Source organism: Pelobates fuscus, chromosome 3 (assembly GCF_036172605.1).
Source record: "Pelobates fuscus isolate aPelFus1 chromosome 3, aPelFus1.pri, whole genome shotgun sequence".
Taxonomy (NCBI): Eukaryota; Metazoa; Chordata; class Amphibia; order Anura; family Pelobatidae; genus Pelobates; species Pelobates fuscus.
In genome coordinates this window covers 326,613,008-326,637,546 of record NC_086319.1, presented here as the reverse complement: position 1 = coordinate 326,637,546, position 24,539 = coordinate 326,613,008, and the positions used below count along the sequence as shown (strand labels likewise).

At 40.5% G+C, this 24,539-nt stretch overlaps 1 protein-coding gene across 1 annotated transcript in view; it reads right to left on the bottom strand.

Moving 5' to 3' along the window:
* The window catches only part of HOMER2 (homer scaffold protein 2), a 176,458-nt gene that overhangs the window by 19,222 nt on the left and 132,697 nt on the right, over positions 1 to 24,539 (bottom strand). The window contains exons 5-7 of the mRNA XM_063445672.1: positions 12,144 to 12,283; positions 7,980 to 8,136; positions 4,325 to 4,435 (exon numbers count right to left, since the gene is read on the bottom strand). Coding sequence (XP_063301742.1) covers positions 4,325 to 4,435; positions 7,980 to 8,136; positions 12,144 to 12,283 — 408 coding nt within the window. The remainder of the gene's footprint in view (positions 1 to 4,324; positions 4,436 to 7,979; positions 8,137 to 12,143; positions 12,284 to 24,539) is intronic.

The following is a 24,539-nucleotide window of genomic DNA, read 5'->3' as shown; positions in this document are numbered from 1 at the left end:
GGTGGAGTACTGGTTTGGGCTGGTATCATCAAAGATGAGCTTGTGGGGCCTTTTCAAGTTGAGGATGGAGTCAAGCTCAACTCCCAGTCCTACTGCCAGTTTCTGGAAGACACCTTCTTCAAGCAGTGGTACAGGAAGAAGTCTGCATCCTTCAAGAAAACCATGATTTTCATGCAGGACAATGCTCCATCACACGCGTCCAAGTACTCCACAGCGTGGCTGGCAAGAAAGGGTATAAAAGAAGAAAATCTAATGGCATGGCCTCCTTGTTCACCTGATCTGAACCCCATTGAGAACCTGTGGTCCATCATCAAATGTGAGATTTACAAGGAGGGAAAACAGTACACCTCTCTGAACAGTGTCTGGGAGGCTGTGGTTGCTGCTGCACGCAATGTTGATGGTGAACAGATCAAAACACTGACAGAATCCATGGATGGCAGGCTTTTGAGTGTCCTTGCAAAGAAAGGTGGCTATATTGGTCACTGATTTGTTTTTGTTATGTTTTTGAATGTCAGAAATGTATATTTGTGAATGTTGAGATGTTATATTGGTTTCACTGGTAAAAATAAATAATTTAAATGGGTATATATTTGTTTTTTGTTAAGTTGCCTAATAATTATGCACAGTAATAGTCACCTGCACACACAGATATCCCCCTAAAATAGCTATAACTAAAAACAAACTAAAAACTACTTCCAAAAATATTCAGCTTTGATATTAATGAGTTTTTTGGGTTCATTGAGAACATGGTTGTTGTTCAATAATAAAATTAATCCTCAAAAATACAACTTGCCTAATAATTCTGCACTCTCTGTATATATCTAAATCTATATATATATATATATATATATATATATATACACACACACACACATATATACACACACAATATATATAATAGCTAGACAAACTGATCACAAACTTAGACATAGAATTATTTTGTAGTGAGTATTCCCAGGTTAAATCGTTATGCCACAGGCGTGTAGATTTAAACTATAACAGTGCTGGTGAAGTGGTCTGGGCACAATGCCAAGATCTCTCACAATACGTAACTTGTGATCCCCGAGAACAAAGCATTTGAACACAGTTTGCTTTCTGGGTTTTATTTAGGGAGCTGTTTATTAGTGTAGTCCACAAGGCACACAACACAATCTCCGGTAAGGCAAGATATTCATCTAAACATTTGCAGCAGATTGCCAGAAAAAAAAAAAAGAATGTTAACCCCTTAAGGACGCAGCTTCAAAAACTGGACTTACCCTTAAAGATACAAGCCATTTTTGCATTTTTTTGCTGTTTGTGTTCAAAAGCAATTTGCATCTCTGTCATTTATTGCACCAACACATATTATATACCATTTTTTTAGAGGGCAAAAAAGGGCATTAATTTGATGTCACATATAAATTCTCATTAATTATAAAACAAATGCCAAAAAATGGGAGGAAAAAAAAACTAATTCATGTCAAGGTTTGTGGTGGGGGGGGGGGAGGGAGAATGCCATTTTTACATACATGTTGCATTTATGAAGAGTATTTCTTACACTTGATATGTACCACTGTCATAAAATCCCCAAATTATGCTTAGTTACATCTTCTAAATAAAACAATATGCCCAATGTATGACCTAGACAGTGACACTATTTTGTGAAGTTACAGTGCTGTAAAAGACGTGACAAGTTCAGGTTTTTAGGTGTGATTTTTTTTTTTTAATTCTTTATTTTTGTGAGTTTATGCAGAGAATACAACATGTCACGTGAATAACTGGTTAACAATATGTCATAGCTGGCTATACATCACTCGGCTAAGCCTACTCCATTTTTTGGTTATGGGCTAAGACACCCAGGTTCATCTGTGGGCTACTATGAGGCGTAGGGTGTGGGGGGCGTTTGCTTTAGGCTTCTTGCGCCTTAGGGCTAAATATCGTAGCGCGTTATGTTTGTACTTCTAGAGAGGCGCTGGTAGGGAGAAAAAGCAGGTGGTTAGCTGTCCGTATACAAGGAGTTAGGCTGGGAGCATAGCGCTGCGATAGGCGGCTGTGGTTTTGCAAGGGGTTAACAATTGGCTGCAGAATTGTAGGTGTATCGCTTGCGCCCACTGGGGGGGGGGGGCAAGGGCATAATCTCATGGCTATGTCTAAAGCCTACGGAGCCAGTGTAATAGGGTCAAGATACATATTAACAGACAACAGAAGAGTTAAGGTGTGAATTTTTATGGAGGGTTTTGATGCGTCCGTGTCCCACTTTGGAGCACTTTAGCAGGCTACATATTCCAGCTACACTATAAAGACATACCATTTCTTAAAGAAGACATCCCAGGGTATTTCAAAAGGCATATTTTGAACCTTAGCGTGGGATCATTTATACGCTAGTTTGTTCCAGGTGTAGTGGTAGACATTTGTAGGTGTAGGCATTTTTTATGTTGGTTTTTTTTTGCGCTTTTCATTTTTTGTACTTTTTAAAACTTGTTTTTAAACTTTTTTTCTTTAATTTTTTTAACTTTTAACTTTCTTAAAACTTTTTTACACTTACATTTGTATAAGCTTTTTTTTTTTTTTTTTTAATAGTTAACCCCTAACTAGCAGTACTTACAGTAAATTCCCCAATTTCCCATAACTCCCACCCACCCAAATAAATAATTTAAAACCCCTTAGGGTTAAAAAAAATAAATAAAGTTAACCCTCTTAAAATAAAAAAGAAATCAGATCACAGTATAATACTGTGATCTGAATTTTGATCACTGTAGGCAGTGATCAACTGGCAGGGAAGGGTTGATTTTTATTAGGACTGGGTAAAGGTGTGGCTTTTTTTTTTTTTTTTTTTTAACTTTTTTGAAACGTTAAAACATTTTTTTTCACTTTTTTAAACTTTTTAAAAACTTAGCTAGCCTAACACCAAATTCCCCAATTCCCCACTAACTTTCACCCACCCCAGCTAGCTAAATATATATGTTTTAAATATTTAAATTAATCACTTAAATAAATTTAACCAGAGGGTAAAAAAAAAAAAAAAAGTTATCCCTCAGGGGTTAAAGAAAATAAATCAGATCACAATAAAATGTAGTGATCAATTGGCAGGGAAAGGGTTAATTTTAATTTAAAATGGATAAAGAGGGGGGGGGGGGTAAGGGGATTTTAAACTAACTATTTTTTTCACACAGGGAGAAGATCACTGCTGATCCGTAGCCCTGCACTTCACACTAAACGCGGAAGCACAGGGAGGCAGATCAGAAGTCCCTCCAACACATGTGCTTGCTTTGACAGCCTGTCAGAATGATCACAGCTGCAGGGACTGCGCAATCGGGTGCTCCCGGTCTGCCTCGAATACCGAGCCAGATCTGAGGAGCGTTAACCCCGCGATCTGGGGTTAACTTTAGTAAATGACGGAAATTCCGTCATTCGTCCTGAACGGTAGGTCTGTCTTGACGGAAACGTCAAACGTCGTTAAAGGGTTAACCAAAATCTTAATTTCCAAATTAGAACATACAAATGATTTGTATAAGAAAAACTTGAGATCTATAGTTAAGTTAAATATGTCTAAAATTAGGTCAAAAAGTGTTAAAAGCTTAAGTAGAATTTTTTTTTATGAAATTCCAGTATTGTTCTTTTGGTAGTGTCAATTATGTTAGTAAAATGGTACCTTGTCAATCAACCAGATGAGACAACTGTCATCCCCACATTAATTTCCCTGCTGTTCTAGGCATTTTTATCTCTCATCAGGCTCTTTTGAGAGTTTGGGGCATTTGCAATGTCAGGTTTACGCACTCTTCAGTGAGTTTGAAGCATTAACGGTGGAGTGCTTTACCAACATATATGTTATGTATGAGAATCCTTAAACAACATATTTTATGTATAAGAATGAAATGATTAAAATAGTAACAAAAATAAATTGCAATGTACAGCTGCCAATGACAACACTAGCTCCATTTGCGATAGTACATTAGGTGGCAAATCTGAAGTTTACACTCTGGCAGATTGATGGCAACTAGTAGATCAACTATTTTCTCCACTGTGGCTGTTTGACGTTCACTTAAAGCATATTTAGAATTGGGCTAACGTTCCTGGCCTTAGTAAGCCATTACAGTCTTGTTTACATTGTTCTGGGTGTTCTACAGGTGTTAATGTTTTAACCATACATAAATTTGTGCCAAAATGGGCAAATTTCCAAAAATGATCAGAGTCACTTGGTTTCAGTGTGATTATGTTGGCCTTAGAGGTACGTGTTTGTATTACTAACGTTAGTGTTCCTTTACTGTCCAACAGTTATATTGGCTTTGTGGAATTAATGGCATTTAAGTATTTTCCCCTCTACAATACTTCTGATTAGACTTACTGCTTCTTTGTCCTGGATTTCCGCTTCCAGTTCTTGTAATCTTTTGCGCAGATCTTCGTTTCGTTCTCTTTCCTGGTCTATTTCATCACATTGTGCTTCCAGCTCTACAATCTTCAATGAATAAAGCAAGGTACACATTGGTTATAGTCAGCCATGTGCAATATCAGTGCAGTGATACGAATGGCACGGATGTGCTTAGTGCATGAGCAATGTAACAAACATGTCTCTTGTGTATTTATATATTCACACACGTGGCACATTGTGTTCTCATCTACTCATAAACCTTCACTCAGCATCAATTATATCATTTAAATCATCCAAGGTCTAACCATTCTCCTTGTCTACCATTGAGAAATAATGTAAGACGCCTGTAATAAATATATATATATATATATTTATTTATTTGTGGTCAGTAACATATAAGCCGTGTGATAACATTAATAATGGAACAAGTCGGTAGTGGTGTGCCGATACCGACGTAAGGGTAGGCCTGTAATAAAAAAGGGCAAAAAGTAATGCAGAAAACCCACACTTATTGCTTATGTTTACAAATGCAAGATTATTAAAAGCTTTCGTTAATTATTTCTCTGGTTGAGGAATATACCTATAATATACAGCGGATTCACAACGACCTAACCTTGAGTGATATGAACAGGAGTGGTATTACATTCTAAATGAGTGGCCAGAGTATGATGCTGGATTAAGATCTAACCTAATGCGTAGAGCTCTGACGTGGAACATGACATTTAGAAGTGGTGAGAGGACCACCTTATTGTGTGAGTAGTTATTAATATGTGCTACAATAGGAAAGATTTTGCTAAATAAAGTGTGAATACATATCAACACTAAAGGCAAAAACAAAACATTTAATGTTGGAAAATATCATATGATCTTTATTTATTCTAATACAATGATTCCTTTGGAAGGGTCTAAACAATACCTTGCAGGCTTGTCCAGATCATTGATATCAAACAGAAAAAGGTCAGATAATGCTAGGCCTGGCCGTTGTGCATTTAGGGCTTATTTCTGCCAGTGCAGAATAGCACATCCATACTTCTTTTACTGTAAACTTTCAAAGTTGGTGCTTTTAGGTGATTTGGTAGTCAAAGGATTGGCTTGAAGAAAATCATATCTGTATTCACGGAGGGGCTTTTACCCAGAAAAAAAAATAAAAGTCTGTGGGACATTAACTGGCTCTGTCATTCCCTCATTTATCATGAAGATAAACTTTATGAAATACTCACATTGACTGGATTCTAATTTCACTTTAATTTCAAAGCAGTCGAAAGACATAAGAAGACAAAGTATGGATTTCTTTGTCTTAAGTATATCCCGTACGTCTGATAAAAGCAGGGAGACATCAACCGTCAAGTTTTGTCATTTAATACAGCTACCAGCTCAGTGTTTAACTCGTGTGCACCAACGTGGGCTCCAGGCAGATAAAGCACCAGGAGCTGAAGAGGACCCACCAGATGAAGATGGCTGTGGCCACGAGGAACTTACATTCCTATGCACCACTAATCAATGCACTGCGAGTAGCAATGTTACCATCGGGGAATTTGAAAGTTATGTAAAGACACCAGACAGTGACAGAGCGGCTTTACTGTAACAAGTGTTTTAAAATCAATGGAGAATATGAAGTGGTCAGATCCAGGGTGTGTAACTCAGAATCACACCAGAATTCCTAAGATTGGAGTCAAACCCAAGAGACTGTAAAATCTTGAATGTTCCAAGCCAGCTATTACATTGTTATCTTTAATGTAGAGTGAAAAAACTGAGCACTGAGTGAACCATACAGCTCTCAACCGAAATGAAAAATCAAATAGAAACCCTAAACAATTTAAGGAATAATAAAACTTCACATTCCGATCTTAATGTTCTCCATTAGGTTGTCACTGGTTGGACTTTTTGAATTTTTCTTTTTTGTTAGTTAGTTTTAATATAAGTTAATGTTCCACTTATGTTAAAATAGAAACAGATGTAATTTTAATGACAATAATTTATTTTTAGGCAGGGAACAAAATGAACAGCGGAATATAAAAGAAAGCAATTCAATAAAATATTCATAAAATGACTTTCCATTTATTTAATAAGTGCGCAGAAAACTTTCAGAAAATTAGAGCAGTCAACATGAAATGGGTCCGAAGACACTGACTGCAGCTATGAAAACTGCTAAGAATCTAAAACCAAAATTTTTAAAAAAAAATAAAATAATAATATTGGGATTATTTTTATCTTAAAAAATTTCACAGTCTTAAGAAAAACTGTAGTTCACTTCAGAAATATTAATCACTTAGAGGACCACTCCACACTTCCAACCCCACCCCCGCAGTTTAGTAGATATACCCCCAATGAATACAAGCATGCATATTTTTATGTATGTATTAATTGGGAGTATAGTCTAAAAGAGATTACAAAAGCTGCACTTCTTATGACTGCAGCCTTTGTAAGCCCTCCCCTTTTCCTCCAGGAAAAGACTTTCAGTCTCATTGAGTAGCCTCTGACTTGATCCAGACATGCATGCACGCACACGTCTGGAGCTGTGGAGCTGGTCTGAGGTATGTGAGGGTGAAGGAGGCAAGCACACTCACTTAGATCCCATAACGGAAGTAGAAAGGAATCCTCCCAGGCTGTTTGAGTTAGGGAAGAGTTCCCTAGTTAATTTATAAAAGTGCAGATTTCTCATTGAAAATCAGCACTTTTATAAGCTGGGGTTAAACTAGGGTACTCCTCACCCATAATGCACTTCAGCAAGCTAAGTGCTTCAGGGGTGTGGAGTGGTCCTTTAATAGACGTGTGTTCCGAATGTCTAAATTGCCAAATTTCCGAACTGCTTTGGATTTCTGAAAAGTGGCAAAACAGAAGAGGAAGGGAAAATTAAGGGAATGATGACAAGAAGCTAACCCTAACCCTAGAAAAATTTCAGAAGTGCTGAAACAAATTTTTTGCCCATGCACATCCCTATCCTTTAATATGATACCTTGGATATTCCATTAATGAATGTATTGTCTATTTTTTTGCACATAAAATTATTTTTAACAAGAACATACTACGAAATAATTAGCCCTATACATATCTTGAGGGCCTGGGACTCAACTCCCTATTACAGGAGATACATGTGGCAAGTACATAAGAGGGTTTCCCAATCATCTAACAGGTGCTCCTTCCCAGTTGGTTTGGATAATTTGAGCAAAATGTAAGGAGTCCTAGAGTTCCCTTACTGGCCCATCAGTCGCAGGGAGTGCGGATGCGGCGCAACACCACTTTGCCAGTCCTTGCCATCTTATACAGCAACACTGACGCCGGCCACTATGTGCATGCTCCTTATATGACTCAGCACAAGTGTGCCAGCATTGCAATGTCACGAATGACAGATTAAAGCATAGTCATCATGCTTAAGAGTGGTAACAACAATTATGCCCACAGCCGATAAAACTGCAGGCTGGTCCTAACTTGGCTGGTCCTAACTATTCTACCTGTCTTTTTATCGTGACGTCCGGCCACTCTGAGACCATAACCTGTTTCATTACTGAGTTTATACTTTGCATACTGGGGTATTGTACTTGTCCTTAACATTAAGATTGATGATACAAATATGGGACCTTGAATATCTGAACCAATCCCACTGGTGTGTAGATTGTAACATGCAATTTACCTTGTTCCTGAGGTGCTCATTCTCATCTTTACATGTTAGAAATTGCTTCTTCCAGTGTTCTACGCTAGCGATGGAATCCTGTAGGGCAGAGGACAGTCTGGCATTGCTCTCTCTCAAGGTTTCCAGTTCAGTTTCCCATTTCTTTACATTGGAGGAGCTAGCACAAACAAGGCAAGAGTTAAACAATGATAGGCATGTTCTCGACACTCAAAGAATTCACGCAAGGGTGAGTCGAGTATTTGTAGGATAGGACACTCATTAGCATTAACAGAGAAACAGCACAATGACAATTCATTAAATAGAAATATTCTATATGTGAGAGGCAGGCTCTGGTAACTACACATTTTTAAAGCAGAAAATATGTGCAAGGGAGAGAGACATAGTCTATGTGCTTCTATGGTTTTAGACAGACCTAACCTGATTCAGAATCCTCTAGTCAGATAGTTAATTGTAATAAATAAAATGTATAATAAAATTACAAAAATATTCGCCATTCATGAATTGTCCATAAGATTTTTTTTTATTCCTGGCAACCAGGAATGAATTCCGAATATTCGTTGATTTAATGATCCAAATTCATTCACAAGTGTCTGAAAGTCATTCATACATAAAATAATTCAGTCCATATACAAACAAATTTCAGTCAGAAAATGAACGGCTATTCAGAATCGATTAGCTCAATAATTACCAGGAATTACATTTTATTCAGACAAATAACGAATAATGAACATTTGCACAAGTCTAGTAATTACTTGTATTCCCAATGTAAAAGGTTAAGCTACTTGGCCCAGCAGGCCTCAGTGAGTTTATAAGGCCAGATTATAAATTGTGTCCCAGAATGTCCACAGGTAGAAAATCAATATAAACAGCATTAAGATTCTAGGACAGGTCTTGCAATTCTGCTTGCATAATGTTTATGCAATAATAATGCATAATGCAGTAATGCATAATGCAGTAGTAAATAAAGGCAGTTTAATTAGCAGAGAAAATTAATTACACATTTTTTTTATAAAACCATAAAGACTTTTGGCTGTGTGCCTATACGTAGGACCTGCGTGTCATATCTCGGATCCCTTACAGCTTCTCCACTCTTTCTTTTCCTAGAATCTCATATGGAAACTGTGTGCAATGTCACCTTAATTTACTGAGACTTTCCAGTGAGATGTTACTCTTCCTTCTGCCCATGAGATAGACTTTTGTTCATCGTGCCTTTAGGATAAATAGCGATGGTTTCTCACAAATCAAAGTGACAATAGCTGAAGGCTTGACGTTGTTTTACCATTCTATTTATAAATATACGGAACTGGGAATTGGGGTGGTGTAATGTGGGTGGATGTCATTTTAAAAAGAGTATTTATCTAGTAAATAATGGTTTGTCCATTTATATTATTATGTGCATTTTGGTATTGGAAGAATAGTTAATTAAGCCGACATGCCGCCCCTCCCTCTCTCCTCCCCCCCCCCCCCCCAAAGTTTATGGTTTATGTTATTTTACCACCAATCGTTATTAGTGATCATCATGGCTCATATTATAAATGTGTTTCTGAGCAAATAAGACATTTAAAAAATGTGACAAAGTATAAAAATGAAATGGTCATGGAAGATCGAGACAATGTTTAATGAACCACATCCTGGGGAAGGCCCAAAAGGCACATTGTACTTTGTGAGTGTTGGTAGACAATCTGATGACATGTAGTAATGTTAATTGGAGGATGCAGGGAGCTATAGAAGCATAACTCTGTAGCATTGCTCTTCCAGCCCAGGAGCGATTCTTGCAATATTGTATTGTTTAGCTATGAGCTGGGAATGATCGCAGAACACAAAGTGACAGGTTCCAAGAATATCGAATTACTCAGCTTTAGTACGGAGATCAGTTGCAAAGAAATACAAAGTAAAGGTAGCAATTGATTGTAACACACTGTATACCATCTGTGAAGAAGTACTGTATCAGTATGGCTTACATTTTATAATAAACGACCCATCGAATCTTGCTATCTTTGAACAGCTGCACTAAATATTAAAGGAACACAAGCCTCTATTCATGACACTATAGTGTTAAAACCACCATCGGGCCCCCCTCGCTCCTTCTTGCCCCTAAATATAGTAAAATTATACTTTTAGTTAAGTCTGCAGCTGCTGCGTCTGCGCCTGATCTGCCTGCTTCTCTGAGCCCATCATAATGCTTACCCATAGGATTGGCTGAGACTGTCAAGGAGGCAGATCAGGGGCAGAGCCAGCACAGGTCAAAGTCCTGGCCAATCAGCATCTCCTCATAGAGATGCATCTATATGAGGAAAGTTCAGTGTCTACATGCAGAGTGAAGCACGTCTAGTAGCTATCTGAGGAGTGACCAGTGGAGGTATCCCTAGGCTGTAATGTAAACACTACATTTTCTCTGAAAAAATAGTGTTCACTGCAAAAAGCCTGAAAGTAATGATTCTACTCACCAGAATACAATAAGCTGTAATTGTTCTGGTGACTATAGTGTACCTTTCATAACAGAGATTTGCAAACTCTCAAAAAAAGTAGTATAATTTTTTTTTAGCATAAATATTTTGCATGCTTAAATTTGTATAGTTTTGCACAAATCTACGAATGTATGTTTCTTTGTTTTGCATTCTAAAACACTTTCTGCTTGCTGATTTTTTCTTAAACATTCTAGTTCTGTTTTCCCAATAATTTGTCCTGTCACCAGGATGCACAGCAAAGCTTTATGGGCCTAGTAGTAAAGCTAACAGCTTTAATAAGTAAAAGGTTAAAGGACCACTATAGTCACCCAGACCACGTCAGCTCAATGAATTGGTCTGGGTGCCAGGTCCCCCAGGTTTTGACCCTGCAGCAATAAACATAGTTTCAAATGCTATGTTTACATTGCAGAGTTATTCCAGCCTCTAGTGGCTGTGTTCCTGACAGCCGCTAGAGGCGCTTCTGCAATGCTCAATGCGAAAATCGCATTGAGCACACAGAACGTCCATAGGAAAGCATTGAGAAATGCTTTCCTATGGGCGTTTTTAAAGCGCGTGTGGCTCTGGCCACGCATGCGCATTCGGCTCCACCTGGGAGCTGACTTCAGAGGGGAGGAGAGGTCACCAGCGCCGAGGGAGCCCGGCGCTGGAATAAGGTAAGTGGCTGAAGGTGTTTTAACCCCTTTAGCCCAGCAGGAGGGGGGTTCCCTAAGGATTATATAGTGTCAGGAAAAAGAGTTTGTTTTCCTGACAATATAGTGATCCTTTAATAACTGATCAACAAATTGGCGGTTTAATTCCTTGTCTGTGTCATGTTTATTAAGGAGAATGTAAAGGATACAAATGCAAGTAAATTTTTCTTATCTGCTAACAAGAGTTATAGAGTTTGCTCTTTAATTATCACAACTGCAAATAGTGTTATGGTAAAGACAATGCTTTAATGAACCACGTCCTTGGGTATGCCCAAAGGCGCAATTGCTCTGTGTGTGTTGGTAGGTAATATGATGACATGCAGTAGTGTTAATTGGAGGATGTAGGCTACTATAGAAGCAAAGTTGTGCAGCATTCCCAGGAGCAATTCTTGCAATTTTGTATGGTTATGCAATGAATTTGTTATCTTTTCCACATTGCTCTAAAGACAGTTACATTTCAATGGATGCATAAATGTCAGGAAAGACATTTTTTTATTGTAAAATTGCAAATGTATACATATTACAAGTTAAGATGTGGTAGCTCAAGTAGTCCCTATATTCCATTCCACTAACGGCCTCACAGTGATAGTGAATTATTTTGCCTGTAGAAAACTGCCTTAGCAAATTCACCAAATGTGTGCATGTTTCTTAAGAAAAGCCGTGTCCTCATTCCCTTCCAAATTTTCTTAGACACAAACTGAGAGTCCTCCAGGCATTGACAGGTGGGGGATGTCAGCTGATGCTCTCAGTCAATCAAGGCCACCCAAACTTGGACAAAATTGACATTGTTAATTATGGAAGCAGAACTCCTGTGCAATACGTCAAATGGGAGACTAGGCAAATAGCAAGACACGGGAATAATAATTAATTCTATTCATACTTTAAATGGTATAATCAGAAGCATTTAATACTATTTTTGAATTCCGCTAGCGATATCCTAGCATGAAATTTAGAGTAATAGTCCACTACAGAGTACAACTTTTTAGAAACACAAATGGATGGATTACCTTTGAGCAAGGGCAGTTTTTAACTTGTCATTCTCTGTCCTCAGCTCAGAATCAGGGGGAGCAGTGTGACAAGCCTTCTCATCATCTGTTCCATTTATACTTGATGCTCGAGTTGAAGACGGTGTTTCACGCCCCGATTCCTAAAACAAATATCACTTAAAATTATGTAAAGTAATGCCGACATATATTCTTTATATGTCTAATCACAGAGATACAGTCTTTATATGTCCAATCAAAGAGATACAGTCATTATATGTCCAATCACAGAGATATATTTGTCAGTAACTCTGCGCTTTTACCAAACTCTACAAAGAATGCAGATCAACATTTTAAAAAGTCATGCTCATGTACTTTTCAAGAGAAAGTAACTATGTCCAGTTTCCAAAAATGGAATATCCTTTGATCTGAATCTCAGCCCCCATTGCAAACTTCAAAGCTTTCAGTCAAAGTGCTACTCTGTTGGGGCACATGAAATAGATGGTGTGACCTTATACATTGCTCAGCATTAATGGTTATAAAAGGAGATAATTCCAACTATAGACTCACCAATCATACATGAAAGATGGGTCACTGGCTACTGTATTTAAAAAGTGCTATTTAGGTTAAATAAACACAAATAATTTCTTCTGCATGCTATACAAAGTCACCAGCAGTTTCTTACCAAAGAACTTATAGGTGCCCAGCTGGCACTAAATACAGGAAGTAGAAGAAAACAAGAACAATGCTTTAGATTTATACTCCGGTTGCACTAAAAGAAAGGAACGTTCTGGTGTGTTTTTCTATACTAGTTAGTGGAAATCTGCACACTGCTGGTATTAACATGTTAGTTTTTTTGCATCATGTTTTATTATTTTATTTTTGGGGGATTTTTTTTTTTTAATGTGTCATTTTCAGTATTTTCTTTAAAGTGAAACTCTAGAAAATACTCAGGTTTGATTTTAACTATAACACGTCATAAAGCAGTATATATTTAGTTCATCACAAAAAATATATAGATAACCTCTTTGGGAGCTATTAAAGTTTTATATATATATATATATATATATATTTGTAGTCGGGGACATAAGCCGTATAGTAAGATAAGTACATAAGAATATAACCGTCGGTTGTGGTGTGCCGGAACCAACGTATGGGGTAGGCCTGTAATAAAAGAGGGCCTACCCATGTATAGTGATAAAGGGGTGAGTTAGGAGGGATGACCCCAGCGATACCAGCTCTGATTAGGAGGGGGCCTGAGCTTATATAGCCAGGTAACCCCTCCCACAATTACAGGCTACGCCTATATATATATATATATATATTATATCCTGGGATGGCACAATTAAAGTATACATTTAAAGGGGAATGGAGATGTAGAGTTCAAAGTGGTGGCAGAAATGTTTTGACAATTGAGGTCCAAGAGTAGGGACCAGGAGCTTCTGCTGTGCTCTCCCTGTGCTGTTTTCAAGATGGCTTCTTGCTTCTCTCTCCTGTGAGCACTGTAACCTCACCCCCTAGTGCTATGAGCCATTGATGATCCCTGAATAGCGAGGCCTATAGCATACCTCCACTCAAAGGCAGCTGGCTCTGTTGCTCGAATGTTAATTCAATTGGAGGCTCCTAAAATTCCTTCTTAAAGAACAATAGGCATGTACAAAACTTAAACAGGACAGATGTCAAACCAGTCCCCTTTTTCTGACATGCCTAGATGCTCTCAAGTAAGCTTCTCCAAACAGCTACCAATGAGAGAGGAGGGCCACTGCAGAACTAAAACATAGTACAGAATTAAAGAGACACACATTTTTCTCATATTTTTGGCTCATCACCTTCCTCTCCAGAAATAGAATCTTAGTGTTTCGAAACTAATGCAAATACTTTCTTTCCTCCATTGGTGGGCCGCTGCCCCAAGTGCCCCTATTGATGAGCCTCCACTGCTCTCCTTTTCAAATGCCTGATGGACAACTAAATATCTTTTTCAGTTATTTTGACATTTATTTATGCACACAACTCATGTAGGATAGCAGTAAGAATTGTTTGGAGACAAAGTTAGAAATCTTCAGAACCATTCCCTTATCATCCAGATTTGTAAGGTGCTTGAAGAAAGAAATGGAACTTTAGAGCACTTTGTCAGTTTTCTGTATCATTAGCCTGAGCTCTGTTCACACTGTTGGTGCTGAATCTCCGGACAATGATTTCCAATTTACTGGATTCTGAAAAAGAAAATCTGGATCTCAAGCTGTTCTATTACCCATAAGCCGAGAAGTAGAACTGTGATTTCCATAAAGTGTTTTCATGCTTAGGGCAACGAGGCATGGAAGGCAATCTCTCACAATGTAATATATTTAGTATTGAGAAATTCCAATGGTCAGCATGACATGACTGCAAATCCCAGGGCTGGCTTTGACATCTGACAATTTATGCACAGAATTAAACCAACTACATACAAGTAAAAAAATACAAAAATTTCAGCTATGTTTCAGTGGACTTTTTCATGCTTGATTATTGGTTTAGACATGAAGCCCTAAAAATAAGCAGATCTACGTTCAATAGAATCTAAATGATCTAAAACAGTGAAGTTTAACCCAGACAGACAGGAGAATGTTTTTGGGAGTTTTTTTTGGTGGTGATAGACAGTACAGTAGAGGCCAGCAGGGATAGCAAATATCTCATGATTTTTGATTACGTAGTCATTTGAATACCAGTGCAATCTATTGCCCATCCCTCTCAAGTATCATAGTTACGTATAGTAATACAGGGTGCTAAAAAAAAACAAAACAAAAAAAACACATGTTTATCAAGTTCAGCTCAACAACAACAACAACAACTCTTTTTTCGTGTTCATCAAACTTTTTAACAGCTAAATGGCAAACTTTCCCTGAACAAGCAAGCATCATCGCCCCTCCTATCATAATCATTTGATTCTATATCCATTTCTAATTGTATTTACAGAAATACCCCATGAAGTCTAACAAGAACCCTGCCTGTGCTCATTTGCATGTCAGCTGGGAATTCTGGGAAACGTGATATCTCGAGTATTTATGGCCAAAAAGGACTTCTCAAAGTTAAACTCGAGATATGCAGGTAATGCATAACAGTATTAATTATATGTAGGATATCTGCTTGTTTTTTAGAAAAATTGCTGCCATTTATATAGCTCCAACTACTGCAGTGTTTTACAATAATATCAAAGAAAGAGTTTAACAAATGAAACAAATCACTACAAGTTTTGACAGAAAATACGTGGGATATAAAAACCCAACACGAAGGTCATTGTGGGGGATAGAAACCAAGTGACAGCGTGGGAAAGTAGCAGCATTTGAAAGATGAGAGTGAAAAATAAGTGCCCAAAATAGAAGTTATATTTTCAATGCCTTATAATTGAGTTATACAGAGGACAAATTAATTTTTCATCACGTTAAACCCACCTTTTATACACGGCACTGCCTTAATGTCCAGTCAGCAGGTACATAATGTTTGTCTATCATTATTTATAAATCATTTAGGAGACATGTAGCTTGTGTGTTTCTCATTCAAAACATGCATAAATTTGCATTTATCTACATTCAATCTCTTCTACCTGCCCAGTCGCCTAATTCATCCAAATCCAAAGTAATATTCTGCTCACACTATGTTACCTAAGCTAATTTTGTGTCATCAGCAAACACTATTTTGCAATGAGCATCAAGTCATATTGTGACAGATCACCAGTCACTTAGGGCTTTTACATAGCTCCCAACCACCACCTCCTCCTAAAAGAACTATGATCACCCACATAGTCCTCCAGACGGAGATTGCCAACTCTGCACCATATCAAGCGGTCCCAGAGAAAAAACCCCGGAGGAGATTTGCAGATGCAAACCTGCAGCAATCTATAAATTACCTGGAACTCTAGATCGGATTGCGTAGTAGCCGCGATCTGGTTAAACTTCTTCGGGGTCACACTCTGTCCCAGGACCACAAAAGAGGGCTCTTTTTGGAGTGGTGACAGAGGAGGTGATGAGGCATCAACAGAACAAACGACTTGAGGGAGCTCCATGTATCAACAGAAAGTTCCATAGTTGAAAGTGACCAGGTTTCTCCACCCATCACCATGGAACGGTCTGGTCAAAATTCAACATCCAGACCATTTGAGCTTGAGTCCTCCGATCCGAGAGTTTTTTGGACAGAATGGGTGCACCAGGGATAGCTATCCTGGAATGGCACAGGTTTGGGGATGCAGGCACAGGAACCCTGGTTTTTATGCATAAATGCTCTTAGGAGCAGAGGCGTCTGACCGCTAATCAATTATCTGGTCAGGTACAGACACCTATCCACCAGGTGTTGTACAATATCCATTGTTCTCCTGGTGACCCGGGTATAAAGTGTGCCATTCATCCTTCACTAAGTCTTGGCTAGTGTTTGGGTGGGACAGCTATATGGGTCAACTATACCAGCAATAATGATTTGGGCAAGGGGGAAAGATGGGCAGTGGCTCTTGGGTCCCCTGCGAGTAGGCCTCCACACATATGTCAAACATTTTACAGACAAATGGACCCAGGGCAGAAAGTTCTTACATTTCTCTCATCTGATTATTTTACATTAAAGAGATACTACAGGCACTCAGACCTAAAATTCTTACCAGTGGTGAAACGTGTAGCGCTTGTGTATCAGGTATCGCCTTAGGATAAAGTCAGAGAAAGCGGAGATGGGTAGGTGTTTAAATGGTTTTCAACCATTTGATTGCCACAGGGGGTGGTGAGGGGCTGAAAAGGGGGGGCTTAGGGGCAGGTGGACAATATAGTGTTAGTAATACAGCTTTCTATTCCTAAAACTATAGTGTTCATTTAAATCCTACTATGTGCATTCTATCTTTAAACCAGTGTTCCGCCCAGAAACAAGTTAATACTTTCAAAAAATAAAACTCCTAAGAACATGGTTGCAGGCTGGAACACATCTGAAATCTAACTATAAATACATGAGGATCTGGTGAGACTTGGACAAACATCCTAGATTCTCAAATTTGTTTTGTGAAATAGCTCTTAAAATTAAGAGTCTTGGCATGTGCCTTATTGGAATTCAGCTTGGTTGCTATGGTAACAATTTAACCATAGCTAAAAAGCAGTGTGACTGGAGCATTTGTCTGCTAGTGTATATTTGCTACAGAGTGCGTGTATGTTTTTAAATGATACATTAATATACCACTTTCCTTCAATACTGTATATTGACAGTGTTACAAATAGTTTGACTTTTAAAGGCGATTTTTAATCCACTTTCATATTCAGAGCTTGAGAGGTCAGAACGGAGGAGCAGCCTGAAGCCATGGATCTATATGTACACACATTCTAATTTATAAATACACACAAGCATGGCCTGCTACCCGGAGGTTAAGCAATAACAGCAGCAATTAAGTACAGGCTCGATGTGTTATTGAAAATCCATGAAAATGCTTGAAGTGACTTCAATAGCTTGTGACTGACACAAACCCTGTTTATCTCCCCAATGTCAACACTGTGGTGCATCAGTGGAGAGGATTTATTACAGCAATGGCTAACAAACTACATTGTCCATGATGCTCAGACAGCAAGACTTGATTACCAACCGATAACATGCTGCAGTCCTCCATGGTACAAATGGGATTTGTAGTCTAAACAGCTGAAAGGCACATCAGCATCAACTGAAATCATGTCTGACCTCTTGCTGCCCATCTTGTCTAGCACTCAAAGGATTTATTAAAAATGGATGAGGGTGTATATTATGATCTGAAAGTACCTTTTACTGATCAAACCATGGCAGTATTAAAATACTCTAAGCACCAAAACAACTTTGACTTAATGAGGCGGTTTTAGTGTATAGATCATACTCCTACAGTCTCATTGCTTAAAGGACCACTCTAGTGCCAGGAAAACATACTCGTTTTCCTGGCACTAGAGTGCCCTGAGGGTGCCCCCACCCTCAGGGACCCACTCCCGCCAGGCTCTGGGGGGAGGAAGGGGTTAAACTTACCTTTTTCTCCAGCGCCGGGCAGGGAGCTTTCCTCCTCCTCTCCTTCTTCCTTGCGACGTCATCGGCTGAATGCGCATGCGCGGCAGGAGCCGCGCTCGCATTCAGCCGGTCGCATAGGAAAGCATTTACAATGCTTTCCTATGGACGCTTGCGTGTTCTCACTGTGATTTTCACAGTGAGAAGCACGCAAGCGCCTCTAGCGGCTGTCAATGAGACAGCCACTAGAGGTTTTGGAGGCTGGATTAACCCTCAGTATAAACAAAGCAGTTTCTCTGAAACTGCAATGTTTATAAAAAAAAAAGTCTTAATCCTAGAGGGACCTGGCACCCAGACCACCTCATTAAGCTGAAGTGGTCTGGGTGCCTAGAGTGGTCCTTTAATTCTCTGCTATTTATGAGTTAAATCCTTATTTTATGCAGCTCTAGCTACACCTCCCCTGTCTATGACTCACAGTCAATTAGTTGTGATTTTTTTTACAATAGTGTGTTTAGTTTAGAAGTTCTTATCTCCTGTTATGTTAATTGAATGTTAATCACACACAGGAGACTGCTGTGGGCTCTAGCAGGCAATTAACAGGGAGAAATTAGAAACTATTAATTAAAGCTTTGCTCCAACCACCATAACCACTACAGGCCCCTGAATTGATGATCATGCTAGGAGTACCCCAGGAGCACCACACTTTAATCAGATTGTGTGATAACTTTATCTGGGATGGTGCCACTACTACTAAACTGGGCTCAAGTGGTTATGGTGCTTGGAGTGTTCTTTTAAACAACTAACATAGAATTATGTATTCAAGAGTACTGCAAATGATTTGAATCTTTCTTTTTAATTGGTCTCCTTGCTCTCGCCATCCTTGCCATCATTTGGTACCAGCTTGGTCCCAGTGGTTGAACTTTCACAGTTATAGTGCAACATTTTTATTATATTTAAGTGATGATTAATTGCATTAACCTTGTTATCATGAATTTTCTCTCCATTTTGTTTAGTTTAGTTTTAAACTAGTTTTTTTTTTTTTTTTTTTTTTTTAATTCTTTATTTTTTTGTGCAGGAGGTTACAAACAAGTCATCAGACGCCACAAAAGCGTATGTCAAGAACAACATAGATTAGACAGTGGCATTCTAATTTGCACATTTTTGTATAAGTTGCTCGTGTACCTAAGCTGTTGTATCCATCGAATAAGGGTTAACTAAAATAGCTAGTACAAGGCAGGGTGAGAGATACAGGCAATCATCGGTACGTTAATAGATATGGTTAGGCGATTGGCAGGCTAGAGTGTCAGCTGGAGGCATACATTACTGGTCTAGTGCGCTGCATCATTTGTGTATTACATAGGAACCGCTAAACCTTTATAGTAGTGTAGTGTGCGGATGTTAAGACTTCGTTAGCCATGGATTAAAGCATAGTAAAGGATGCAAGGGTGCGGCTATCACCTATCAAGACAGGACTATTAGTAGAGTCGTGCTCGTGATCCGTACCTAGTCTGTGAGAGGGGAGATTGAGTGTCTATTCCTGATTGTGAGGGGGCACCCCTACATCTGAACACTGGACACATAGGAAGCATAATAATAAATGCGGAGAGTGAATAGGTTAATAAGGCCCTACGCTGGATAGAGCAAACAGGTAAGAGTATTGGTTCATAGATCGGGTGTGGTGTGGATGGGCTATTTAGTTATTGACTGTGTTGCAATATGTTGACCTGTTGTTACCTAACTATGTGTGGGCATGGAAAGCATTAGACATACTGGTTATATCCAGTGTCATTTCCCAGTGGTCGGCTTGTGTGGGTATGCCTGCTGCCCCAACGGTGGGTTTGGTAGAGTGGGGGGGATTTCGCTCATGAGCGATGTGTGCTGGTTTAGGCGATACATAGTAGTAATGGGCTATTCGTAGTGGTGCGCAGCTCTGAAGGCATGTCGTCAGGTAGATTAATGAGTGAGGATCTGGCAACTATGTACAGAGAGAACTGAGGCTAGCTAGTGCTTATAAACATGGCTGAGAATATCCGCCGGGTATAGGGGGTGTTGCTCCAACACGGAGAGGCCTGTTGCCTGGTGAGCCCCTAAGTGTGTGGGTGTCTATGGAGGCATTAGAGAAGGGTGGTCTTGCCAACCGGGGGGTACTATCAGGTACATATATGTACTAGCCTACGGCTGTGGTCTCATGGGGACTGAACGTGGAACATTCAAAGTAATGTAATGCAGTTGTAACTATTAAAAAAAAAAAAAAAGGACAGTCCACTGTCAGAAAAGGAAACCCAACAAAAAAGAAGAAGAGTTCCATTCGAGCCAGGCAGTGATTAGACGGGCCCAGAGGGAAAGTCATTTGCAGTTGCTCACGTGTTGGCCGTACTTGCAGGCACTCCGGCCGGTAGTCTGGGTACAAATTCCGCTGCCCTGGCCGGGTCCCAGGACGGTGGGTTCTTGGGTCTTTCCGACGATACTGGTAGCGGGTCTGTGGGTAGGTCCAGCTGCCTCAGAAGTGCCGGTGCCTCTGTTATACAGCGTGCTGAGAGTGTGGTGTCCCCCTTAGTGACCAGCAGGCTGTGTGCCGGGCCCCAGCAGTAACGTATGTGGTGAGCCCGCAGGGTGGAAGTTAGCTGTTGGAAGGTCCTTCTCCATGCTAGGGTCGCCCCTGAGAGGTCTGCATAGAAGGTAAGATGCATATCTTCGAAGAGGTAGGGTGAGTTGTTGCGGACGGCCGCCAGGACTGCAGCCCTCTCCCTGTAGGTCTGGAATTGTATCACAACGACTCTCGTGGCAGCAGTCGGCGCTTTGGTGGGTTTTGGGACACGGAAGATGCCGTCGATTGTTCCAGTTTTGACCATCTTCGGTTGTAGTAGGGCCATGAGGCAGCTCAGCTTCGGATATGTTTTCACTGATGCCCCTGACCTTGAGGTGCTTTTGTCGTCGTTTATCTTCGAGTTCTGCAAATCACATGTCACTCAGAGTGATTTGTTGCCTTAGCTCTTGTACCTCCTGCTGGAGCTAGCGGAGTTGACCAGAGTGGGTGCTTGAAGTGTTTTCCACAGCTCCCAGTCGTCCAGTGAGGCCCCGCAGGGTGTCCCTAAGCGATGCGACGTCCGCTGAGATTTTGGCATGGTGGTCCGCCATGAGGTCCCTGATGGCCTCCATGCTTACTGGCGTGGGTGCCGAGTTCGGCAACTGTTGTGTCCTCGCTGGCGGCGAGGGTCGGCTTGCCGGGATGTGTCCCCCCCCCCTTCCTCATCCGACGTCTCAGTATAGAAATCCGAGCATCCACCATGTAGGGACACCATGTTTGAACCCGCGGCTCCTCGGGCTTGCCGCCACATCTCGTCGATGTTCATGCCTGACGCAGGCTTCTCAGGTTTGAGCTTTTTATTTTTCTTCCCCATTGGGAGCGTGTAGACTTTGTGGTTGTTCTGGGGATATTCCAACCTTTAAAGGTGGGTATATTGGGTCGATTTCACTATCTTCGCTCAGAGCTGAGCCGACATGCGACCGCTCTCCTCCGTTACTTCTAAACTAGTTTTGTTCTGTTTAGTGCTCACATCATTCATGGTCCATGTACTCTGAGTATAGCCTTTTGATGTACATTTATGAATATTTTAAAATCCTATACTATAGAGGCTGTTATACCTTTTACTTGATTCCTGAAGTTTTTATTAACTGTCCTATTTCTGGTTTAGCTTGGGTATTACTCCTTAGTGTATGCTACCATGGTTTCAGCATGAATAGAGACAATTGTTCCCATACTACCATCATTTTTTGTTCCTTTATCAATCACCATGGCAGCATTATATTTCCATCCTCCATCTATGAATTTAGGGAGATAGTTATAAAAACTGTCTGTTAGTATCAATAGAGCACCTATTTCCGAACAGAATTCTTGCTTCATGTCCGCTCTGCTGTGAGTGGGCAGAGTAGCCCATTGCTTAATGCTGCCATGGTGATTGATCGGGAAAAGAAAATTACTGTAAATATGGAAATACTTTTCCTTACTCCTTTTTTATAGCTCTGCGGAATGTGTGGGCCCTCTATAAATAATAATATGTTTCAGACAGTGCAATGTGCACACTCACTCATTCAGCCATGGGTAAATATCATAAACAAAATATTTTAAATACCATTTATGTAAACCTTCCACTATAGGTCACTTTGCATTAAAAAAAAAAAAAAAAGAGCACAAGTATACAGATGCATTGGTTCCATGAAAACCTTATTTGAAAGAGGAGATATGGACATAAAATAAAGACAAAATGTCTGCCAAGTATCCCCTTTCCTCTGGAACCGATAAGCTAGAGTAGTTATAGCTTAGTCCAAAGTACCAGCCGGGAATTGATGAAGGGTGAAACAGGTGCAAATTTTATTAAGAAACTCACACATATTTATACAGACATTCCCAACAAGGGGTCATCAAACTAAACAATACAACCCCACCCTGACGTCTTAGTGTCTGGGACATAACGCAATCACAGACAGATAATTTAAGTAACTACTAGACACCAAGACACCTTACAAATTATCCCCATGGCTCTACATCATCAGGGAGTAGGGGAGCAAACTGTCCGAAAAGCTCTCTGATCGGAGATGTCTAGTGCGAGTAATCACTGGTTCAAGTTTGGCCGAGCGGCCACCACCCTCCGATCCTACACAGAGTTCCAGACTGTTTCCTACTAAGTCCAAGGCTCAAATATTGACTTTGCGAAGCTCCATAGAAGGGAGCTGCTTCAAGTCATTGGTGTCACTAGATGCCTCATTACATCATTGACCTCCCTTCTAATTAGAACTCAGGTTGGCGGTCCTGAAACAAAGCAAAACTCACTTGAAGTTTCCTTGAATTGCAGCATTTTTCAATCCGGTGTACAGTTCCATGATATTTCTGGGTACCTCCCAGTCAAGCGCTCAGTGCTCCTTTCAGCCCTAAGGATTGTCCTGAAACTCCATTTGAGTGCAAGACTAGACTCCATTATGTGCTGTAATGCCTAGCACGATGTAGAGGAGCAAACATATGGACAACAGCTCTCTTGAGGAGGAGATGGTCCAGAGTCCAGTGCCAGTTGTTTAAACTGGCTGTATCAATTTGTCACACTGCTCCTCCTTGACCATACTCTGGCAGAAACAGCCTGACCCTCATGGGTTGGCTTGTGGATGTTGGGGGCGCAACCAATTATTTCTCCAGTTCGCTTTGCCAGGACAACCCATCTGCTTTTCTGTTCTGCTTATTGGGTGTTTTGTAAAAATCATACAGCTGGAGGGCTAGGCTCCACTGTAAAAAGCGAGCATTGTTCCAGATCACCCGATTTAGCCACACCAATGGGTTGTGGCCTGTAATTATGGTGCCAACGTCTTCAGTGCCCAGACCAAGGCCAGGAACTCTCTCTCCATGGCTGCATACAGGGCCGCCATCAGGGGCTGACAACCATAATGGTTGTCACGGGCCCGGCGGCCCTTCGGGGCCCGGCTACCCGGGCCCCACGTGGAGCGGCGAAACTGCCGTAGGTGCATCTGCACCGGGGCCCATCAGGTGGCCCAAGCATTTAGGGTCACCCAATGGGCCCTATAACTTCAGGGGCCCGGTCAGTGCTGCGGCCGTGTAATAGCGCGACTGGAACCCTTTAAAAAATAAAATTGCGGCTACACCGCAAATGCTGCTGGGAGGAAGTGACAGCCGGTCACTTCCTCCCAGATTACTCCGCGTGGGGGGGAGAGCGGATGCCAGGAGAGCAGAGGCCAGGAGAGGACACCAGAGGCATCAACTCCCATCATCCCCAGCCACCCTCCTGCAACTTAAAGGTAAGAGGAGGGTGGCTGATAAATGAAGTGTGTGTGTATATGTATGTATGTCTGTGTGTATGTCAGTATGTATGTCTGCGTGTGTGTGTCAGTATGTCTGTATGTGTGTCAGTATGCATGTATGTATGTCCGTATGTATACATACCAACATACCTATCCTCCCTCATACACAAGTATGTCCCATCGAGACCTCTGTGCTCAGCCCAAGACCTACGCCTATCCTCTGCCGGGATCCCCACCTCTGATGCTTGCCTTCAAGACTTCTCCAGGGCTGCACCTCTTCTGTGGAACTCCCTTCCCTCCTCAATCCGACTTTCACCCAGCCTCCACTCCTTCAAAAAATCTTTGAAAACTCACTTCTTCATTAAAGCGTATCAATTACACTGTCAGCAGGTTTCTCATCCCCCATCCCATGACTCCTTTCCTACAACTGGCATACCAAGCACTCAATAAACCCTTCTCTAACAAACTATTTAATTCCCCTACTTTAACCCTTTGTGTCACTATACCCCACTCCCTCTAGCATATAATCTCATCGAGCAGGGCCCTCAACCCCCTCTGTTCCTGTACGTCCAGTGGCTTGATCTCAATTATGTGTCTGTTAGTCCACCCATTGTACAGCGCTACGGAATTTGTTGGCGCTATATAAATAATAAA